The sequence below is a fragment of the Hakea prostrata genome, chromosome 1 (assembly GCF_041222555.1).
Source record: "Hakea prostrata isolate BN-2017 chromosome 1, UWA_Hpros_2, whole genome shotgun sequence".
NCBI classification, from domain to species: domain Eukaryota; kingdom Viridiplantae; phylum Streptophyta; class Magnoliopsida; order Proteales; family Proteaceae; genus Hakea; species Hakea prostrata.
In genome coordinates, this window is record NC_142600.1 from 68632121 (window position 1) to 68651499 (window position 19379).

General features: G+C 42.7%; 1 protein-coding gene and 1 non-coding gene across 2 annotated transcripts; both read left to right on the plus strand.

Annotated features, from left to right (window-relative positions):
* Window positions 1–1046: 1046 nt before the first annotated feature.
* LOC149029577 (auxin-induced protein X10A-like) lies at window positions 1047–2214 on the plus strand. Its single transcript, XM_089151034.1, has one exon. The coding sequence runs from the start codon at window positions 1598–1600 to the stop codon at window positions 2108–2110; it is 513 nt and encodes a 170-aa protein (XP_089007160.1). The 5' UTR covers window positions 1047–1597; the 3' UTR covers window positions 2111–2214.
* Window positions 2215–18961: 16747 nt separating this feature from the next.
* On the plus strand, window positions 18962–19035 carry TRNAI-AAU (transfer RNA isoleucine (anticodon AAU)). The gene has a single exon. It is a non-coding gene; the product is annotated as a tRNA-Ile (tRNA).
* The last annotated feature ends 344 nt before the right edge of the window (window positions 19036–19379 follow it).

Sequence of the window (19379 nt, forward strand, 5' to 3'; positions counted from 1 at the left end):
AATTTTTTTGAAAAAGAGAGTATATCTTATTGTGGGGATTGGGGAAGATTAAAGAATGAACTCTAAAGTTGAGAAGAAAGAGGAGAGAAGAAATTAAAAATGAAGGAAAAAAATAAATAAGGAGGAATTTTAGAGATTGAGAAAATAGTTTTTAATTGAAAGTTAATTGTTTCTTATTTTAAAAATAGAATTTTAATTTTAAATTATAGAGAATGACATTTATACCTATTATTAATGACTTTAAAATCATATACAATATTTGAGGGGCCAAATGATGATATTTCACCGAACGGTGCGAACCCTAGGGAAGTAATCGTGTTAGGCGTAAACTGGCCCGGATGAACCTCATCCAAAAAATAAAAATGATGATATTTCACAAGTGAGAAGAGGTCTAAAGAAAATAATAATAAAAAGTTAAAAAGAAAACAACGCCGTCCTAGCTATTAAGATCTTAAATCCTACTTACAAAAAAATAAAAAAAAATATATAAATAAATAAATCGTAAGTCTTAGTTCAACTTTCGAAATGGTCAAAGTGTGCATAAACTACCTCATATGAAGAGGTAGTTAAGGTACATATAAGCTGACTTGAACAAACCTCAGTTCAACATATATAAAATAATAAATAACTATCCAAAAAACACTGGTAATTTAGCCACCTGGGTTTGAGTAAAATTGTTTGGGTGTTATGCAATGAATAGGCAGCACCAGCAGCGAACCCTCGAGATCTTAAAAAGTAATTTTCACACTTTTGAGAATCGAAAGGTGGAGATCGAAATTTCAGTCAAGATCTAATTGAACTCAGGCTTGAGTCGTTCCTCACGCACTGCTAGCGTAGAATCTGGCTTATCCGAAATGTAAATTAATGAGAGAAGTCCGAGTAAAAATTCCTCGGATCTTGTTGATTCAAGATAAAATCATAAAAGTGAATGGACAGTTAGGATTCACTCGCTCTAGCGAAGATTCCCATTGTGATTCCTTGTTCTGCTTCTATCAAAGACTTAGAAATGGTTAGTATTGCTGTGGTGGCTTCTTGGATATTGCTGTGGTGGCTTCTTGGATGGCTTGTTAAACGACTTCTCAACTCTGGAATATTTATGTTTATCTGGAATCTGAAACCGAATTCCGAAGTCGCCGCCAAAACATCGGATCCTATCTGAACTTTTCGTCTTCAAGACTCTCTGAACCTTCTACCCTATTTAACAGTTCTCCAAATTCCAACTCCAGCAATTCCCCTTCATCCATCTTCTGCAATTCTCCAGCTCTTTATGCCTATTAGTTTTTATCATCTTTGACGTTAACTTGTGAAAGCATCAAAGGAAACTTCATTAAGAAGATGCAAATTTTGAAGCCCAGGTCGAAATTATAGCAGCAGCAGCAGCAGCAATCATATATGGTCGAGCGCCAATCGATTCAATTGGATCGGTTGTCGCCCATGTCTAATATACCAGCTTCCCTCTCCGAAGGCTGTCTAACTCTGTTTCGTCTCACCATGTCAATCGCTGATCCATGGCCTTTCTCTTAAACCAAAAACCATTTTCAAGATTCAATTTTTATCTTTCTCCCATCGTTTCGTCTCTTCAATTGTACAGATTAAGATGCCGAAGACGAAGGGTTTTAGGCTGGGACGAAAGCTCATGAAGGTGTTCAAATGGGCTCCGATGCGTAAACGGAAACAAGGCTTGTTAAATCCTTTAGAAGCCTCATCATCTTCCCACAGGAAATGCAATCAAGCGATGCAGAAAATCCAGGATTGGAGTTACAGTTTGAAGCAAGGAGTGAAGAAGCTATGCTGTGGGATACCCACTTCTGGGTATGAGCGTTTAGGACCGAAGCCATCTGCAGCGAAGCCGGTGACGACGGCGGTGCCGAAAGGATACCTGGCGGTGTATGTAGGAGAGAAGGACGGATTTTTACACCGGTTCTTGGTCCCTGTTGTCTACTTCAATCATCCACTGTTCGTGAATTTGTTGAAGGAAGCAGAGCAGGAATATGGATTCGATCATCCAGGTGGGATTACCATCCCTTGTCATTTGTCCGATTTTGAGAAGGTGCGGACAATGATCGCCGCCGGCGGAGGTTACCGGAAACAAGCTTTGAAATGTCACTAGTCGATGACGACGACGTTGATGATGACGATGAAAAAAGAAATAAAAAATCTCTCCAGTTGAAGCAATACCTACAAAAAAAAAAAAAATATCAAAGATACAAGAAAGCAAGATTTTTTTTTTTTTGCTGATGGCCGCACCGACCCGGAAGACACCCCACAACACACACACCAGAAACCAAACAGAACCAAAAACCCACAAAAGAGGAAGAAAAAAGCCAAAAAGGAACGGGACCGCCCACGGCACCGGCCGGCGCCAGAAACCCAAAGCCACAAAGCGGCCCCGGAGACACCACAACAAGGACGACCCCAGAGCACGAGGAACACAACCCGAGGGAACCCAGACAGACACAAACCCGAGAAGACAACGGCGGGGGACGGAGCCGAAACCCACAAAGCCCCCCCCGGGGAACGACAAACGGCGACACAGGCGGAGGACAAGGAAGAAGCCAGACAAGCCAAGGCGACGGGGGGGCAAGGGGGCGGGAAACCCGACCCAGGGAACAGACGAGCAACGAAGCGAGCGCGGACCGGGGGAGCGAGAGGGAGGAAGGAGGAAAGAACGAAAGAACGCGAAAGAAAAACGAGCAAGGGGGGAGCAGACACGGACAAGAGGGAGACGAAAGAGGGGAAAGGGCCGGCAAGGAGAAGAAACCAGAAAGGGGGGCCGAGAAAAGAAAGGGGAAGAGAAGGAGGCGGAACGGGAGAAGGGGGGAGGGCAAGCAAAGGGGGACAGAGAGAAGAAACCACCGCGGGGGACACAGCGGAAGAAGAGCAGCAAAGAGAAGGAAGGGCGCGGGGGCGGAGAAAGGCGGAGGAAACAACCAAAGGTTAACAAGTAAGGGAGGATAAAAAAGGGAAAGGCACCGAAGGACGGGTAAGAAGGGGGGTTGACCAAAGGGGGTGGGGTTGGGCCTATTTTGGGGTGGGAATTGTTTTTTTGGATGCTTGTTATTGTCTGTACATTGTAGGATATTTTTTTACTCTTGTGCCTGTGTATGCGTTCATTATAGGGGAACCTTCCTTTCTTACCTCTAGTCATATTTAAAATTTTTTGTTTTAAAAAATAATATAATAAAATAAAAGACAATTTTGATTTGGTCATTTAAGTTTTACTGAGGAATAATGTATGATTATATCACATTGATTTAGGAACTAGTCAAGTAGACCAAGTCAGTAAGTATCGTGGAGGCGTGCGGTGGAGCACAGATTACATGTATAGGTTTTTTTATAGTTGTTCTTTTAGATATGAGGTTCATCCGGGCCACCTTGCGCGCACCACGATTACTCCTCAAGGGAGTTTTTATATAATTAATGCCGCCGAATGGGTGCAAACCCAAGACCTACCCTAGGCAGATTGGGCCTTTAACCGCTTTACTAACTGATATGGAGAGATTATGATCAGATCGGGTTCATACCTGGTCCGACCCTCGACCCCGGTCGAGACGGAGAGATCCGACTCGCTCCCGAGCGAACCGGATCCGGAAGATGGCTTGCTGAAGAAGAAAGCTTATTCGGCTGCAAGCGTGCCCTAATCCTACTTATGGATTAGGGTAATGACCCTAATGATGGCAGACTCGAATTGACGGCTGCGGATAATCATTATCGAAGGGATAATCATCGCATAACCTAAAGGTTATCTCAGGAGTCCTCTACTAGCCCAAACTAGTAGAAGTCTATTGCTCAACGGATCTAACTGATAAGATCCAACGACTACCCGAAGAAGGCTCAAGTGCATCCAACGAAGGAGATTCGAAGGTACACTCTATATAAACCTCACTACCATACAAGGTGAGGGGATTGAAAAGAATACTATCTGAGACTCAAGTTCAGATACATATTGATAGACCTAAACTATCAGCGATCTGCTATCTAGATCACCTTTCCCAGTTCTTCATTCCTTAGCTCTGCGCTTCTAGCAGAGCCGTTTGTGATTAAGTTCATCAACTGACTTAGCCTTCGGAGGTGGACTCCCGACCCCAGCGGTCGGGCCACATCTGACGCTTTCGTTTTGCAGGACATCACGTGGAGATCTAAGGGCTGAGCAGATTTTGGACGCATCAATTGGCGCCGTCTGTGGGAAACAACTTGAAAAGCCATGGTGACTAGATCAGCAGCCGCAGCAGCCGCTGCACAATGCAATTCCGGTGTTCAGATCCCTGGAGTGAATAATCCAGATATTCCCCAGGAAAGCCAAAATCCTATCGAAGTAGATGGTGGCCAGGGAGGACAATCCTCCTCCTGATACAATCCAAGATCAATTGGATCAGGTAAAGATTTAACTCTTGGAGGTGAGCCAAGCACTCCGCATGCTCACCAGACAAGTGGTTTTACCACAAGAGCCTGATCAGCGCGATTCAGGGAGACGTGCATTGCCACGTGACCGGAGATCGGCTGAAGACTGGAAAATCGATCAGAATTTCCGTGAAGGAGACCGAGGACTTAGGAGGATCGATGATCAACCAAGGCGAGACGATCGGTTCGACAAACCACAAGAGAGTACAACTGATTCAAACACAAGGTTGGATACAAGGGTAAGAACTCACTCACCCACTGTCAGAAGAACCGTTCGTGATGATCGAGCAGTTCGCGAAGAGAGGAATGCTCGGGAAGGACGGGCTGTTCGTGATGATCGAGTAGCATGGGATGATCGTGTTAATCGAGGTCGTGATCATATTGATGAAGATCACCCGACCAGCATTGGTCGGGAATTGGCCAACATCAATGAGAAATTAGGGCAGTTGGCTAAGGGAAGAATAACTGAGGATATTTACTCAGTCATTCGGAAGACTCCCTTTGCCGAGCCAATTGCGGGATATCGGTTTCCCCAAAACTTCCGTTTGCCTACATTCTCAACATTCGATGGCTCCGGAGATCCAACAGCTCACATCGGCTATTACCAATGAGACCATGGCGTTTCGTGTAATTTCGATGAAATTTTATGTGGTTTTTGGTTCATCTCTAATCGGAGCAAAGCACAAAAGTGGTTTTCGAACCTCCCCTCTGGAAGGATCGTAAACTTTGACGAATTGGCGCGCCAATTCATAGGGCGATTCCAGAGTGGAATACAGGTCAAGAAAACGGAAGAAACCTTGTTTACTGTCAAATAAGGAAAGAACGAATCAATCAGAGAGTTTCTGAAAAGATTCAACAAAGTGACGATGGAGATAGAAAATTTGGATGAACAAGTAGCGAGAACTGTTCTATTCACGGGACTCACTAATCGGAAACTCCTGGAGTTATTACTACAGGATATGCCTGCGACTTATGCTGAGTTGGTACAGAGATGCCGAAGCGAGGCTGAAGTCATGGAGATTCTAGATGTGCGCCAAGGGGATAATAAAGTCTCCAATAAGGAACAAAAGGCTCCGAGCGAGCGAAGCCAAAGAAAAATGTTCGCGATCGGGTTGGAAAATCTCAGCCTTGGCGCCAAAGGTCCCCCGGTAAAAGTGAGTACACTCCATTGAATGCTCCTCGAGCTGATATTTTGAATATCCTCAAAAGAAAAAATATTTTAAAGTGGCCGCCTAAAATTCTTTTGAAACCCGGAGAGCAGCAGGATCGGGAAAAGTATTGCCGATTCCACAAGGACTATGGTTATTATACTAATGACTGTCGTCATCTGAAGGCAGATATTGAGAGATTGATATCTCAGGGACATCTGTCTAGTTTCATTAGCAGAAGAAGGGAGGAGCCACGAGAGCCACGTGCGGTTGCTCCGAAAAGGGATCGTTCGGTTAGTTCGGAACGATCAAGGGAGGCCCCGAAGTCTAAGAAAGGCAAGGAGGTGATTGAAGCTACTCGGTCACCGATCCTTACCATCTTCGGGGGACCAGAGCCCGAATCACTCCGGAGTCTGAAAACAAAATCCAAATTTGTTGGAACCGGAGAGACGCAGAAGCGGAAGAAGCTGAATGGTGAAGATTCTATCACCTTTAGCGAGGAAGACGAAAGAGATGTTTGTTTACCTCATGATGATGCTATAGTCATCAAGGTAGAGATTGCACGGCGGGAAGTGCATAGAGTTTTGATTGATACAGGGTCTGCAGCTGACCTAATTTCCTACGAAGTGTATCAAAAATTGAAGGTGGATCAGGACTTGATGAAACCTTCATCCACACATCTATATGGTTTTGCAGGGTCATCTGCAGTGGCGGAAGGATCGGTCCAGTTGGATTTATCCATTGGAAATTTTCCTAAGGAAACAACTGTCCGAATCAATTTTTTGGTGGTTTGGGAGCTGCCAGCTTATAATATGATCCTCGGGCGACCATCTTTATCCAAGATAGGTGCTATTGTTTCAACAAAGCACCTGAAGATAAAATTCCCGATCGATATGGGAATTGGTCAAGTCTCCTCCGACCGGAAGATCTCTCGGCAGTGTTATGTTGCTTATTTAAAAGACAAGGAGGGCCCGAGGAAGGTAACTGCCCTGCCTATAGAAGTTCGAGATGATCGGGAAGAGACAGAGATGCAAAGACCCGAACCAGTGGAGAAGCTGGAGCAAATCCAGCTGTGTACCGAGGAAGAGAAAAAGATTACTTATATCGGGTCTAAACAGCTGGAAGAGTTTAAAGATGAGTTGAAGTTATTTCTTCAACAGAATAAAGATGTATTGGCATGGTCTGCTGAGGACATGCCCGGAATCGATCGGGCCATTGCAGAGCACAAACTCAGTATAGACCCTAAGGCGAAACCAAGAATGAGGAAAAAGAAGAAATTTCTCCATTGAAAAGTATGAAGCCGTTCGAAGCGAAGTTGAAAAACTTAAGAATTCTGGTTTCATAGAACCAATTGAGTGCCCAACTTGGTTGGCCAACGTGGTAATGGTAAAAAGGCGAATGGGAAGTGGAGGATGTGTACAGACTACACAGATCTTAACAAAGCTTGCCCAAAAGATTGCTACCCGTTGCCTCGGATTGACCTCTTGATAGATGCGATCTGCAGGATATGAAACTTTAAGTTTCATGGATGCCTACTCGTGGTATAATCGGATCCTTATGAATAAGAAGGATGAGAAGTATACGGCTTTCATGACTGATCGTGAGAGCTATTATTACAAGGTCATGCCTTTTGGCCTGAAGAATGCAGGAGCAACATATCAGAGGGCCGTCAACAAGATTTTCAAAGAGCTCATAGGAAAGAATGTTGAAGCTTATGTTGACGATATGCTAGTGAAAAGCTTTACAAAAGCAAATCATATTGCAGATTTGACTGAGGTTTTCTCAAGATTTTCGGAAACATCAAATGAAGCTAAACCCGAGAAAAATGTGCCTTTGGAGTCTCCTCGTGCAAATTTTTGGGCTTCATGGTATCACAGAGGGGAATTGAGGCTAATCCCGCCAAAATACAAGCTCGATTGATATGGAGGCTCCCAAAACCGTTCGGGATGTACAAAGTGTTTAACAGGGAGAGTTCGTTGCTTTAAATCGATTTATCTCCAAGTCCGGAGAGAAATGTTTGCCTTTCTTCAAGGCACTTAAAGACACGGAAGGGCGAGTAAGGAAGCAAAGTGGACTGAAGAGTGCCGAAAGCTTTCGATGAATTAAAAGAAGCACTTGGACAACCACCAATCCTGTCCGGACCGAGAGAAGGGGAAATATTACAACTATATCTAGCGACGTCCCTTTCGGCGGTCGGTGCAGTACTTGTTCGGGAAAAGATAAAAAACGGTGGCCGATTTACTATGTAAGCCACGTGTTGCTAGATGCGGAGACAAGATATTCACAGATTGAGAAGCAGGCTCTAGCTCTCATGATGGCCGCCAGGAAGCTAAGGCCATATTTTCAGGCTCATCCAATTGATGTATTTACAACTTTTCCTCTTAGTAAAGTTCTTAACAAACTTGATTTGTCCGGAAGGATGGTGTCCTGGTCGGTTGAACTCAGCGAGTTCCAAGTGAGTTTTAAGCCCAGAACGCAATCAAGGCTCGGGCATTAGCCGACTTTGTAGTAGAAACTACTGCACCAGTGGAACCCACCATTGAGGATCCCATTATATCAACCACTTGGGAGGTATATGTGGGTGGTTCGAGTAATAAAGATGGAGCAGGAGCTGGAATTCTATTAAAAAGTCCAGCAGGATTTATTATTCGATATGCTTTGAGATTCGCATTTGACGCAAGTAATAACGAAGCGGGAATATGAGGCTCTAATAGCGGGACTTCGGTTGTCAAAAGCATTATCTATTGCAGATGTTACTATTTATAGTGACTCTCAACTTATAGTCAACCAAGTCCAGGGGGAGTATGGTATTAAAGAACCACGCTTGCGGAAATATCAAGAGATAGTGCGGGCATTTCAAAACCAATTTCGGAATTTGAAGATATCTCGGATTTCGAGGAATGAAAATTCAGTGGCGAGATGAGCTATCCCGACTAGCCAATGCCAAGGAAAAGAATCTAGACCCTTCGGTCTATATTGAAGAGATAACTTTTCCAAGTTATCATGAGAAAGAAATTTCTTATATTGAAGACGAACGTTCTTTGGATGGATCCAATAATCGAGTATCTAAGGGATGACAAATTACCCGAGGATCCGGTAGAGGCAAGGTTGATCAAGATTCGATCAGCTAGATTTGTCATTCGGAATGGGAGACTATACAAAAGATCTTATGCTGGACCCCTTATGAGATGTATAGGCCCCGAAGGAGCAAAATCAGCTTTGGCCGAGGTTCATGAAGGAATATGTGGAGCTCACATGGGTGGCCGAGCCCGGCTTACAAAATTTCGAGACTTGGGTTATATTGGCCTAAGGGCCAAGAGGCTGCTATGGAGTACGTTCGTCGATGTGGTAAGCCCGTCAAATTCATGCTACGAGATCGAAGCGCCCGGCGGAAACTATGACTTCAATTCTAAATCCCATTCCCTTTGCAATGTGGGGAATTGATATCATGGGCAAATTCACCAAGGCATCGAAGCGGACGGGAATATCGATAGTAGCAATTGATTACTTCACAAAATGGGTAGAAGCCGGTGCACCGGCGGCAATTCTGAGAAAAAAGTGGAGAAATTTGTGCTTGAATCAATCATATATCGCTTTGGGATTCCAAAGATTATTGTCACTTGACCATGGTACTCGGTTCGATTGTCCACAATTTGAGCAATTCCGTGGAACATATATGATCGAGCATCGTATGTCCTCGGTGGCATACCCCCAAAGCAATGGTCAGGTAGAGGTTACTAACCGAACGCTACTGGAAGGAATAAAGAGAAGACTCGAAGCTGACAAAGCTTCTTGGGTCGAAGAACTTCATAATGTACTATGGGCTTATAGAGCTACAGTTCGAACACCCACAGGAGAAACTCCATTCAGGTTGGCATATGGATCCGAAGCATTGGCCCCAGTGGAGATAATGGCGGGGACATTACGGGATCGTGAGTTCGAGGAAAAAGCAAATGAACAAGGACTGCTTGATAGTCTTGATTTGTTGGACGAAGTTCGGGCAAAGGCAATAGCACGAACTCAACATTATCAAAGAAGGATAGCGTCTCATTATAATACTCGAGTGAAGAATCGTCGGTACTTAGCCGGAGATTTGGTGTTGAGAAACACCCTAGCTTCCGACCGCGTCACCAAAGAAAATTGGACCCTTCCTGGGAAGGACCTTATATGGTTGTGAAACCGGTCGGTTCGAGGAGCTTACAGGCTGAAGAACATCAATACCCCGAAAGAGTTGGATCGTTCGTGGAATGCTAGGCATCTCAAAAAGTTGTTCGCGATGTAATCATTTTCAACTCAATCAATGCAATTTTTGGCTTTCAACAAACTATCTTTTGATTGGGGGCATCATATACCACATTCAAGAACAAGATCCAACTATAAGGCATCGGATGAAAATTCGTGTGGGTCCTTCAACACTTATGGAAATTTTTCGAACTTTCTTAAGTCGAGGCATCGGATGAAAATCCGAGTGAGTTCCTTTTGCAAGGCGTCGGTTTGAAACCCGAGTGAGTTCCTTCGAGACTTATTGAATTTTTGAATTATCCTTAAGTAAAGGCATCGGTTTAAAACCCGAGTGAGTTCCTTCTCAGACTTATTGTATTTCTCCGGAAATCCTTAAGTAAAGGCATCGGTTTAAAACCCGAGTGAGTTCCTTCTCAGACTTATTGTATTTCTCCGGAAATCCTTAAGTAAAGGCATTGGTTTAAAACCCGAGTGAGTTCCTTCTCAGACTTATTGTATTTCTCCGGAAATCCTTAAGTAAAGGCATCGGTTTAAAACCCGAGTGAGTTCCTTCTCAGACTTATTGTATTTCTCCGGAAATCCTTAAGTAAAGGCATTGTTTCAAACAACTAAGACCTAATGCAACAGTGATTCAAGTGGCTAGCAAAGTTCAAGATAAAGTTAATTTCTTATTTCTTCAAAAGATCCAAAGAGGCCAGTATCAAAACAATTACAAGAGCTGGATACAATCTTCGGTCAAAAAAGAAAGTCATCATAGGTGACTGTTAAGAAGTTATACAAGATCGACGCGACTTAGCTAGAACAAACATATGAGTCAACCATTGGTGGGGATTCAAGGAAAAGAAGAGAAGAAATGAGGATTACAAAAATATTTCGGTATGCATAAAATCCTCCGCAATTTCATACTCTTTGTCCAGCTTGTCCAGGAGAAGTATGGTCCTCGACCAAACTCGCATTCAGTACAAGCTCGTCATAATTGACTTCTTCCAGGGGAGAATAAACAGGAGAATCTTCCAGATATTGTATAATATCTGGATCGGAAGGTGGAGGATCAATCTTATCCTTGGTCCAGTCGGGAGGAGGAATACCCAGGTCGGTAAATACTTCAGGATGGAAAACAAGACCTTGTAGGGAGTCATATCAAAATGAGGATCCTTCCTTAATATTGATTCCCATACTTCGTTCTCACCATCTCGGTACGCCTTTGCAAGTTATAAGCATTCAGCATATCAACAAAGGGCTTCTTGTGTAAATACTTGAAGACACGAGGCTCTGCGAACATCGGTTGGAAGGGATTCGGGCAAAAGAACGACAACTTGCCTTTCGAGTAACGTTTGAGATCCTTTGGCTCCCGACTTTCCAACTGTTCGCTCCGATCGCCTGATCTTCTCCCTGGCATCATCCAAGTCCGACTGAAGACGACCAATCATCGAATTTTTTTCTCCTGCCACCTCCCAAGCTAGATTTCGAAGGCGAGCAATCTCAACATCTTTAGCTTCGGAGATTTTCCGAAGCCTGGAAACTTCATTGCTCAACCTACTGAGCCTAGAAACTGCTTCCACTTGATTGTGGAAGTTACCAGCAAGACTCCTGCAAACAACTTCCGAGTTAACGAGGAGCGAGAAAAGTAATTTTTCGGAATCGGAGGATAATGAAGAAAGACTTACATCACCGGTGACTTCGTAAGGACTTCATCGGAAGTTTGGAAAGAAGCTGCGCTCTCGGAAGTCATTCGAGCAGCGGTACACCATTCCAACGCTCTGTCAAACTCGTTTGACACTAATTCAGGCGAAGGATGAGAAGGATGAGCTACACCAAGAGAAGGATGAGCTGCATCACTTGTCACCCGACGGCGCTTCCTAGTGGCAAAATCCTCCAACTCGGAAGGAGAGGAGGAGGATGCCAAACAAGCACTGGAGTTGGAAATAGGAGCAGCATCTGCTGGGACCACACCTTCATCAGACGCCAACATAGTTGCCTCGGATGCCCGAAGAGTCTCCTTCGGGGGTGCACCAACGAGCTCACCGGCGGCGCGCGGCAGCACCATCGGCAACGGAGTGATCAAGATCTTCCTGGGAAAGACGAGCGATCACTTCGGGCAAAGGAGGCGCGAGGACGGCATCAATAGAAGCTGCGGGAATCGACTTGAAGATTCACCGGCAGCGATCGCCTTACGCTTGGAGGATTCACTAGCTGAAACCACCGCACTGACCCCAACCACCACCGACGGAAAGATTTTCTTGCAAGATTTTGCTCTGATAAAGTTCGGGTTGATCTTGGGAGCCACTATGCAAAGAAACAAGCCATATCAGTCTGAAACAAACGACAACAACAAGGGGGAAACCCTAGTTTTCTATCACTTCGACAAAACCAAAAAACTAAACCCCAAGTATAACTACGTGCGGTTTACTCAGGGGGGGAAGTGGGGAAAGAGATGAGTAATCAAAAAACTCACTTGTTCAGAAGTTGATAGAGCTGTTGTTGGAGTACGAGGAATACGGAAGCGGGCCGAAGGACGAAAGGTCGCTCTAGCACTTTAGCAAATCTAACTTGCAGAAATCAGGATAGATGGAGAGTACCCACGAAGGCTTTAAATAGCCTCAGGTATTAAGACGACGGTTGAGGGCTAAGGACAACCGACGACCTAGATCGAAATGACGCTTCGAAATCCGCAGAAAGCAAGATCAACGGTCCATGGAAACATGTGGAAGCGAGCACGATGCGAGAGATACCTCCAATCGTCGCACCGCCATTAAAATAACGGATGTATTTCCGATTCATTGGAAACCAGTGAATGGTATACAAAAAGCGGGAAAACGTTTGAACTTCGCGAGAAGGGAAACGTGCGGACTTTGCAATAAATGAAGTAGTGGGGAAGACTAATGCATCTTCCCAAAACGCATCTTCACAATATTTCTACAAGATTATTATTCGGCGAGGAATGTAAAGTTAAGTGATGAGTTTTATCATTAATACTTTGATGTTCAAGGCAAGATTTCGGTAGGAGACGGGGAAATATAAAGGCCAACATGAGAAAGAAATGTCTATTCATTAAATAGAGGGTAAATCTGTACAAAAAGATAACTCCCTAAGCCTTTTCTTCATTGTTGCCCGAGGGACCCTGGTCGGGAGGACTTTTCTCAGGATCATGAGAAGAGCCTTCCTCAAGAATGGCATCGGCTGAGTCCTCTACAGCAACAACTTGAGACTCGGCTTGTGATTTCTCCTCTGGAAGTGCCGGCTCGTCGCCGGGTATGCCTCATATTGAGGGTCGGCTGGAAAAGGATCATCTTCTTCACGAGCCCGGTCGGGAGATCCATACCAACTTTCCCGAAGACCTCTTTGTGGCACACCTCACGAAAAGGGGCAGTGTCGAAGGCAGGGATTGATCCGAGGATTCGCTCCCAAACGTCGTTCTGCCCCAGGCGATAAGCTTGAACGTTGTAGATACCTAGCAACTCGGAGAAAGGTACGCTGTTCAGGTATTTCCGAACACACTCCTTCCGAAGCTCTGGCTTTATATGCTCGGGCTTGCTAGGGATCGCCAACTTCAGATGTTCTTCAAGCTCCTTACTTTTGAATTCAAGCCTGTCACCAAACAACGTGGCAGCTGCTTTTTGCTTCACGGCCTCGCTCGGCAGCGAGAGGCACGAACCTTCGACGCTTCGAGGGCCTCCTTGAGGGAGATCACTTCTTCCTCATGCTTTTCTGCAGCTCCACGGCGGCTGCGGTCAGCTGGTCTATTTCAGAATTGGCTTTCGCCAAATTCTCTTCACGGAGTTTGCGGCAAGGAGCTGGTGCGACCAACCCGGCTCAATGCTTCCATGTGTTGATAAAAGCTCAACACAGCATTCCTGGGAAGGCGGAAAATATCAGAAGAAGTCATAAGGAATTATGAAAAAATAACTAAGCAAGAAGACCGGTACCTTGTAGATTGACTAACAAGGGAGGTGTCATCCGGGGCTTCAAATTCCCGGCGATCGAAGGAGCAAGGCGGGGGAGCTCCATTCTGCGGCTTTCTCGGGATCCCGAGTCACCCTGTCGGTCGGCTTCGGGGTCCACTTTGGGGGTGAAGACCTCCTCACCATCCGTTGAAGCTTTGGATTTTTTATTGGAGGGAGCATCAATTGTGTCATGCCTCCTCTTGGTTCGGGCGGAGGAAGAGACATTAGACCTCTCCACCATCGGTTTCTTCCCTTTACCCGAAGCATCGGCCACGGGCTGATATTCCCGATACCCCTATAAGAGGGGTCGGGAGAGGGAAGAGAAGCCTCTTGATCTACGGTCAAGCCTCTGGGCGATCGTTGCTCGGCTGTCACAACGGCCCTGGCGGCCTTCACCCGCAAGCTTTCAGGGTTCATTCTTGGAGGCACTGCAAAGAAGAAGGACAAGAGTCAGAATTCAAAACATATCACTTCAGTCAAATTAAAGGATGGTGGTTAGAAGCTCACAATGAGCCAAGCCCCGATCTTGAAGGATGGAGTTATACTCCACTTCAAATCCATGTATCTCTTGATACCACGGAATGGATTTGATCTTCCTGATGGCCGCCTCGTCTTCTCTGGATAAGGGAAGGCCTCGGTTATTCTCGGAAGAAGAAGTACACCTCCTCCAGGTGGTTGGGAAGTTAAGATCTGATGGAGGCGCTCGACAGAAAAAATATCGTTCGCGCCATCTTTTGTGGTTAGAAGGGCAAGTTCCTTTGACAAGGATGCTGCCCCTCCAATCAAGTTCAGCCTTATTGCGTTTGGACAGAAAAACCCATCCGGGAGGATGGGAGATAGAAAGAACATGAAAATGTACAAAGAGAGAAAGAGATGGCGTAATGCCAAGTTCAAAACACAAACCCAAGAAGCCGACGATGAGACGCCGGCTATTGGGGAGGAGCATTCCGGGACAAATGTTCCAATGATTCGAAGCTGCGGAGAACAAAGGATTAAAAAAGGGAAAGCGAACCCCGCTTTCCGGTGCATCTATATACGAGAGAAAATTCACCCGAAAGGGATGAATCAACCCTCTCATCAGGGTGGGGAGCCCTAACCTGATATGAGGAAGGAAGATCAAAATCTTGGACAGCTGAAAGAAGGGTTTCCTCATCGTAAATGGAGGGAAAGAGCCAGGTCCACCATTGGACCCGGAAGTTTGAGGCTGCCTAGAAGACTCGACAATCTTGGAAGATCCGGACTCGAGAAGGACGGGGAGAAGTTTCGGTTTTTCTTTCAAAACCTTTTTGAGAAACTTCAGCGAACTCGCGCCGGAGGACGATTAGGGTTTTGTTGTCACTATCCGACTGTTCGGGAGCGGGGAGAAGCAAAAGCATCACTACTATTACCAACACTGGGTACTAGAGAAGCCCTATCGTCGCGCCATTACTTGTTTCGATAAACTACAAAAAGAAAAAGACCGGTAAACTTACTTCGATTCGGTGAGGCGGAAGCTTGAGAGCGAGGAAGGCGCGAAGCAGACAACAAAGGTTCAAATTCGAGACAAGAAGAATGAAACCTACGAAGACAACGAACCGCTTTTAAAACTCCCGCACGAGTGTTCGGGAATCTGAACGATCGAGATTGATTCAAAATCCGCGATCAAGATTGAAAGACGTTTTGAAAGTTTGAACTCACGAATCCGAAATAGGCGTTCGGAAACCGTCGCTTGGATGACGTGAGCCACGACAGATCAACTGCAAGGAGATATGTGGCCTTACACTCACAACGCTCGAGGAAAAGTGACCACCACATTAAATGTGATATGACATTTAATGAAGCACGCAGAGATTATCACCTGACGACGAACCCAGTTAAAAACCAAGCCCTCGGGATCGACAGAACGCTTGGTCTGAGGGGCTCGTGATATGGAGAGATTATGATCAGACCGGGTTCATACCTGGTCCGACCCTCGACCCCGGTCGAGACGGAGAGATCCGACTCGCTCCCGAGCGAACCGGATCCGAAAGATGGCTTGCTGAAGAAGAAAGCTTATTCGGCTGCAAGCGTGCCCTAATCCTACTTATGGATTAGGGTAATCACCCTAATGATGGCAAACTCGAATTGACGGCTGCGGATAATCATTATCGAAGGGATAATCATCGCATAACCTAAAGGTTATCTCAGGAGTCCTCTACTAGCCCAAACTAGTAGAAGTCTATTGCTCAACGGATCTAACTGATAAGATCCAACGACTACCCGAAGAAGGCTCAAGTGCATCCAACGAAGGAGATTCGAAGGTACACTCTATATAAACCTCACTACCATACAAGGTGAGGGGATTGAAAAGAATACTATCTGAGACTCAGGTTCAGATACATACTGATAGACCTAAACTATCAGCGATCTGCTATCTAGATCACCTTTCCCAGTTCTTCATTCCTTAGCTCTGCGCTTCTAGTAGAGCCGTTTGTGATTAAGTTCATCAACTGACTTAGCCTTCGGAGGTGGACTCCCGACCCTAGCGGTCGGGCCACATCTGACGCTTTCGTTTTGCAGGACATCACGTGGAGATCTAAGGGCTGAGCAGATTTTGGACGCATCACTAACCAATCATTGGCATGCATAGTTTGTAATAGGGATAAAAACCTCCAAATAGAAAACAAGATAGTTCTTGTTAAAAGCCTATTGATAACCAGATAATCATTATTTTTCACGATTTACTATTTGAGTTGAAATTGAATTATTTTTAATGGTAAAGCGTTGTTGTCAATGTTGGTTGGCCTTTCTTGAATATCATATCTTCCAACTGATGGAGTGGTGGTTACCACTAGCCTATATTTTATTATCTACACTTCTTGTTAATATTTCTACTCTAAAGAAGAAATTTTTATTATATCTGTCCAGTCTTCACACAAATTTCAAAAAACTTTTACCTCATGAGATTGTTAAATTGAAGCCTACTTAGTTGTGTTTAAATCAAATTGAACGGATGTGAATTTCAAAATCTCATTGTATAACTCCAAACTTATGTATAACAAACACAACCTTAGATCTACAATCAAAATTTTAGACTTATTTTTACATGTCAATTTCAAAGTCTCATTATATGACTCTAAACTATTGTATATCAAATACAATCTTAAGATTTGTAACTGAAACTTCTAATTGTCTTTTACATTGCATATAGATGAATATCAAAGGTTGACTTTCTTGTGCGACTTGATTAATATAAGCTTTTTAGAATTGGAAGATGGTATTGAAGTCATGGATGAGGAATCATTCATAAAGTAATTTTGATCTTTATTTTGTTTTCAGTTTACTTGTATATAACAATGACATAATTCATTTATATTATTTTTTGATAACCATTTGTATCCCTTACGATACACCAGGCATTACAAAAATCATGCTTACTTTTATGATCAAACATGAAATAAAGATTGATGGTTGACGAAGAAATTATCATATTTATTCCTTCCAACTTGAATTAAGTATACATGAATATTATGTTCAGGTCAATCTACGAACTAATGAATTAGATGCCCTATATTAATGCTAACCATTCTAATCAAATGCACAGTCAAAGAGCCACACTTTTCATTCAAAATTTTGATGTAATGAAAACCTTTTGAAGTTTTTATGATGGTAGAAAAATATCAGTTCTCTCCGCAAGCCTAATTTGATTTGATATGATTAGATTCAAAATTGACAATTGCTTGTGTAAGAAAAGGAAATTTACAACCACATTCATAATTAAGATAGTTTATATTTAATTAGTTTTCAAATGTTTTAAACATTTTCTAAAAACTGATTTTTTTTCTTTTCTTTTTAATATAGATTCTACTAATTAATGCATGTGAGTTGGTATGAAGTTTTGACCATTCATTAACATTTTTAGTGCTTGTTGATGAAAATAAAAATAATAAAATAAAAATGAATAAATTATATATATATATATATATATATATACTATTAAAAATCCTTTGAGGGACTTGAGCCAACTACTACATTTCTTTTTCTTTACTCTATTAATCCTTAATCCTTTATTATTATTATTATTTTTTTACTTATATTTTATGTGATTCTAAGTATGATGATACTATTTTAATACTATAGAAATATAAATATAACACAATAGAAAATCTAAGTAAAGTACTGGAATATCTTAATTTATAAAATTATAAAGATAGTAATACAAAGAAGGGCTACTAAAAGCATAGAAAATGACTAATTTAACAAATATTGACGATACAACCTTAAGGGGATGGTTTGGTTGGCAAAGACCAATGCCTCATATTATGAATTCAAGAGTTCAATTCCTTGAGGCCATGGATAAATTCTTGTTGTATATTTAATAGATATGAAGCACCCCCTAAAAATGTAGCTGAAGTGCACTTAGGGACAACTCCCCCCCCCCAAAAAAAAAACCTACTAATAACTTATTTTTTTGCAATGTCTCATGTATGAACCATGAAAGCTAAAGCAACCATTTCGTGATTATTGATGACATCAAGGCTAACTTTAAAACAATGTTTATGAATTAGTATTATTGGTATGTGCAAATTTTTTATTTATAATATAGTTTTGGTTGGTAATCCAAAGCAAGGGATATATTCAAGGTCTTTTTCCAGGATATCCGCTTAGATGATTACCAAATCACAATAGTATCAATGCTTTTCATGAAGGTTTTGATGTGGACAAAACCTAAGCATACACGGATCCTGTGTTTCCCTACTCATATTCCAATTTTTAGCACCATTTAAGCTAGCTAGACATTAAAACAGTTCACTGATTAACTTCCAAGGCATGATAAGTGAATTGTATTAGCAAAGATAGTCATACACTTTCTCAATAAAGGAAGCTTTATTTATATTGTTGAACCGACAACCAGTGGTGATGAGGAAAATCCCAATTTGATTGTCATCCTCCAAAGATAAAAGTTTTGATATGGGAGACGAGATTGATGTGGAGAGACATTTATTTCTTATGCTTTTGGTGAATCCTTTTCTTGTTTAAAAATTAGGTTATTGATTTAAATCTACTTGGTCTCTAAGATCCAGATTTCGATTTCTAAGCATATATATTTTTTGGTTTTGATAAAATAGTATTAATAAACATTCATATATTAGGAATTTATGAGTTTAAATAGATTTTTTTTCTAGGGATGATGGGTATGTTTCTCTATATGCAAGGACACATACACATATATACAAATAAATACAAGGATTTTATTTAACAAGAAATGGCCTATTAGCTCAGTTGGTTAGAGCGTCGTGCTAATAACGCGAAGGTCGCAGGTTCGAGACCTGCATAGGCCAATTTTAAGTTTTTTCTTGAGAAAATTACAAATTGCAAGCTTTATTTTGGCCTAACTCTGGGTTGCAAGTTTTTAGTGCCTTAAGCCTTAAAGTGCTTGTTATCTTGAAATCTCTGGATTCATGAATGTGAGATTTATACCCGTTTGGTTGTAAAAATATTTGGATTCACGTGAATCTGTAGATTTATGGAGGTATGCCTACTATAAAAATGCTAAAATTTTGTGCATTTACAAAAGTCACATCGACCAAATAATTTTTGAGGCTGAATTCACAGATTTCATTCTTTTTTTTTTGCCCAAAAACTAACAATCTTATATTAACATATCCCTGGTAATAAACCTGGA

Bases quoted from the DNA above. Each gene is read 5' to 3' on its own strand.
- LOC149029577 (XM_089151034.1), top strand. From the start codon at position 1,598: ATGCCGAAGACGAAGGGTTTTAGGCTGGGACGAAAGCTCATGAAGGTG.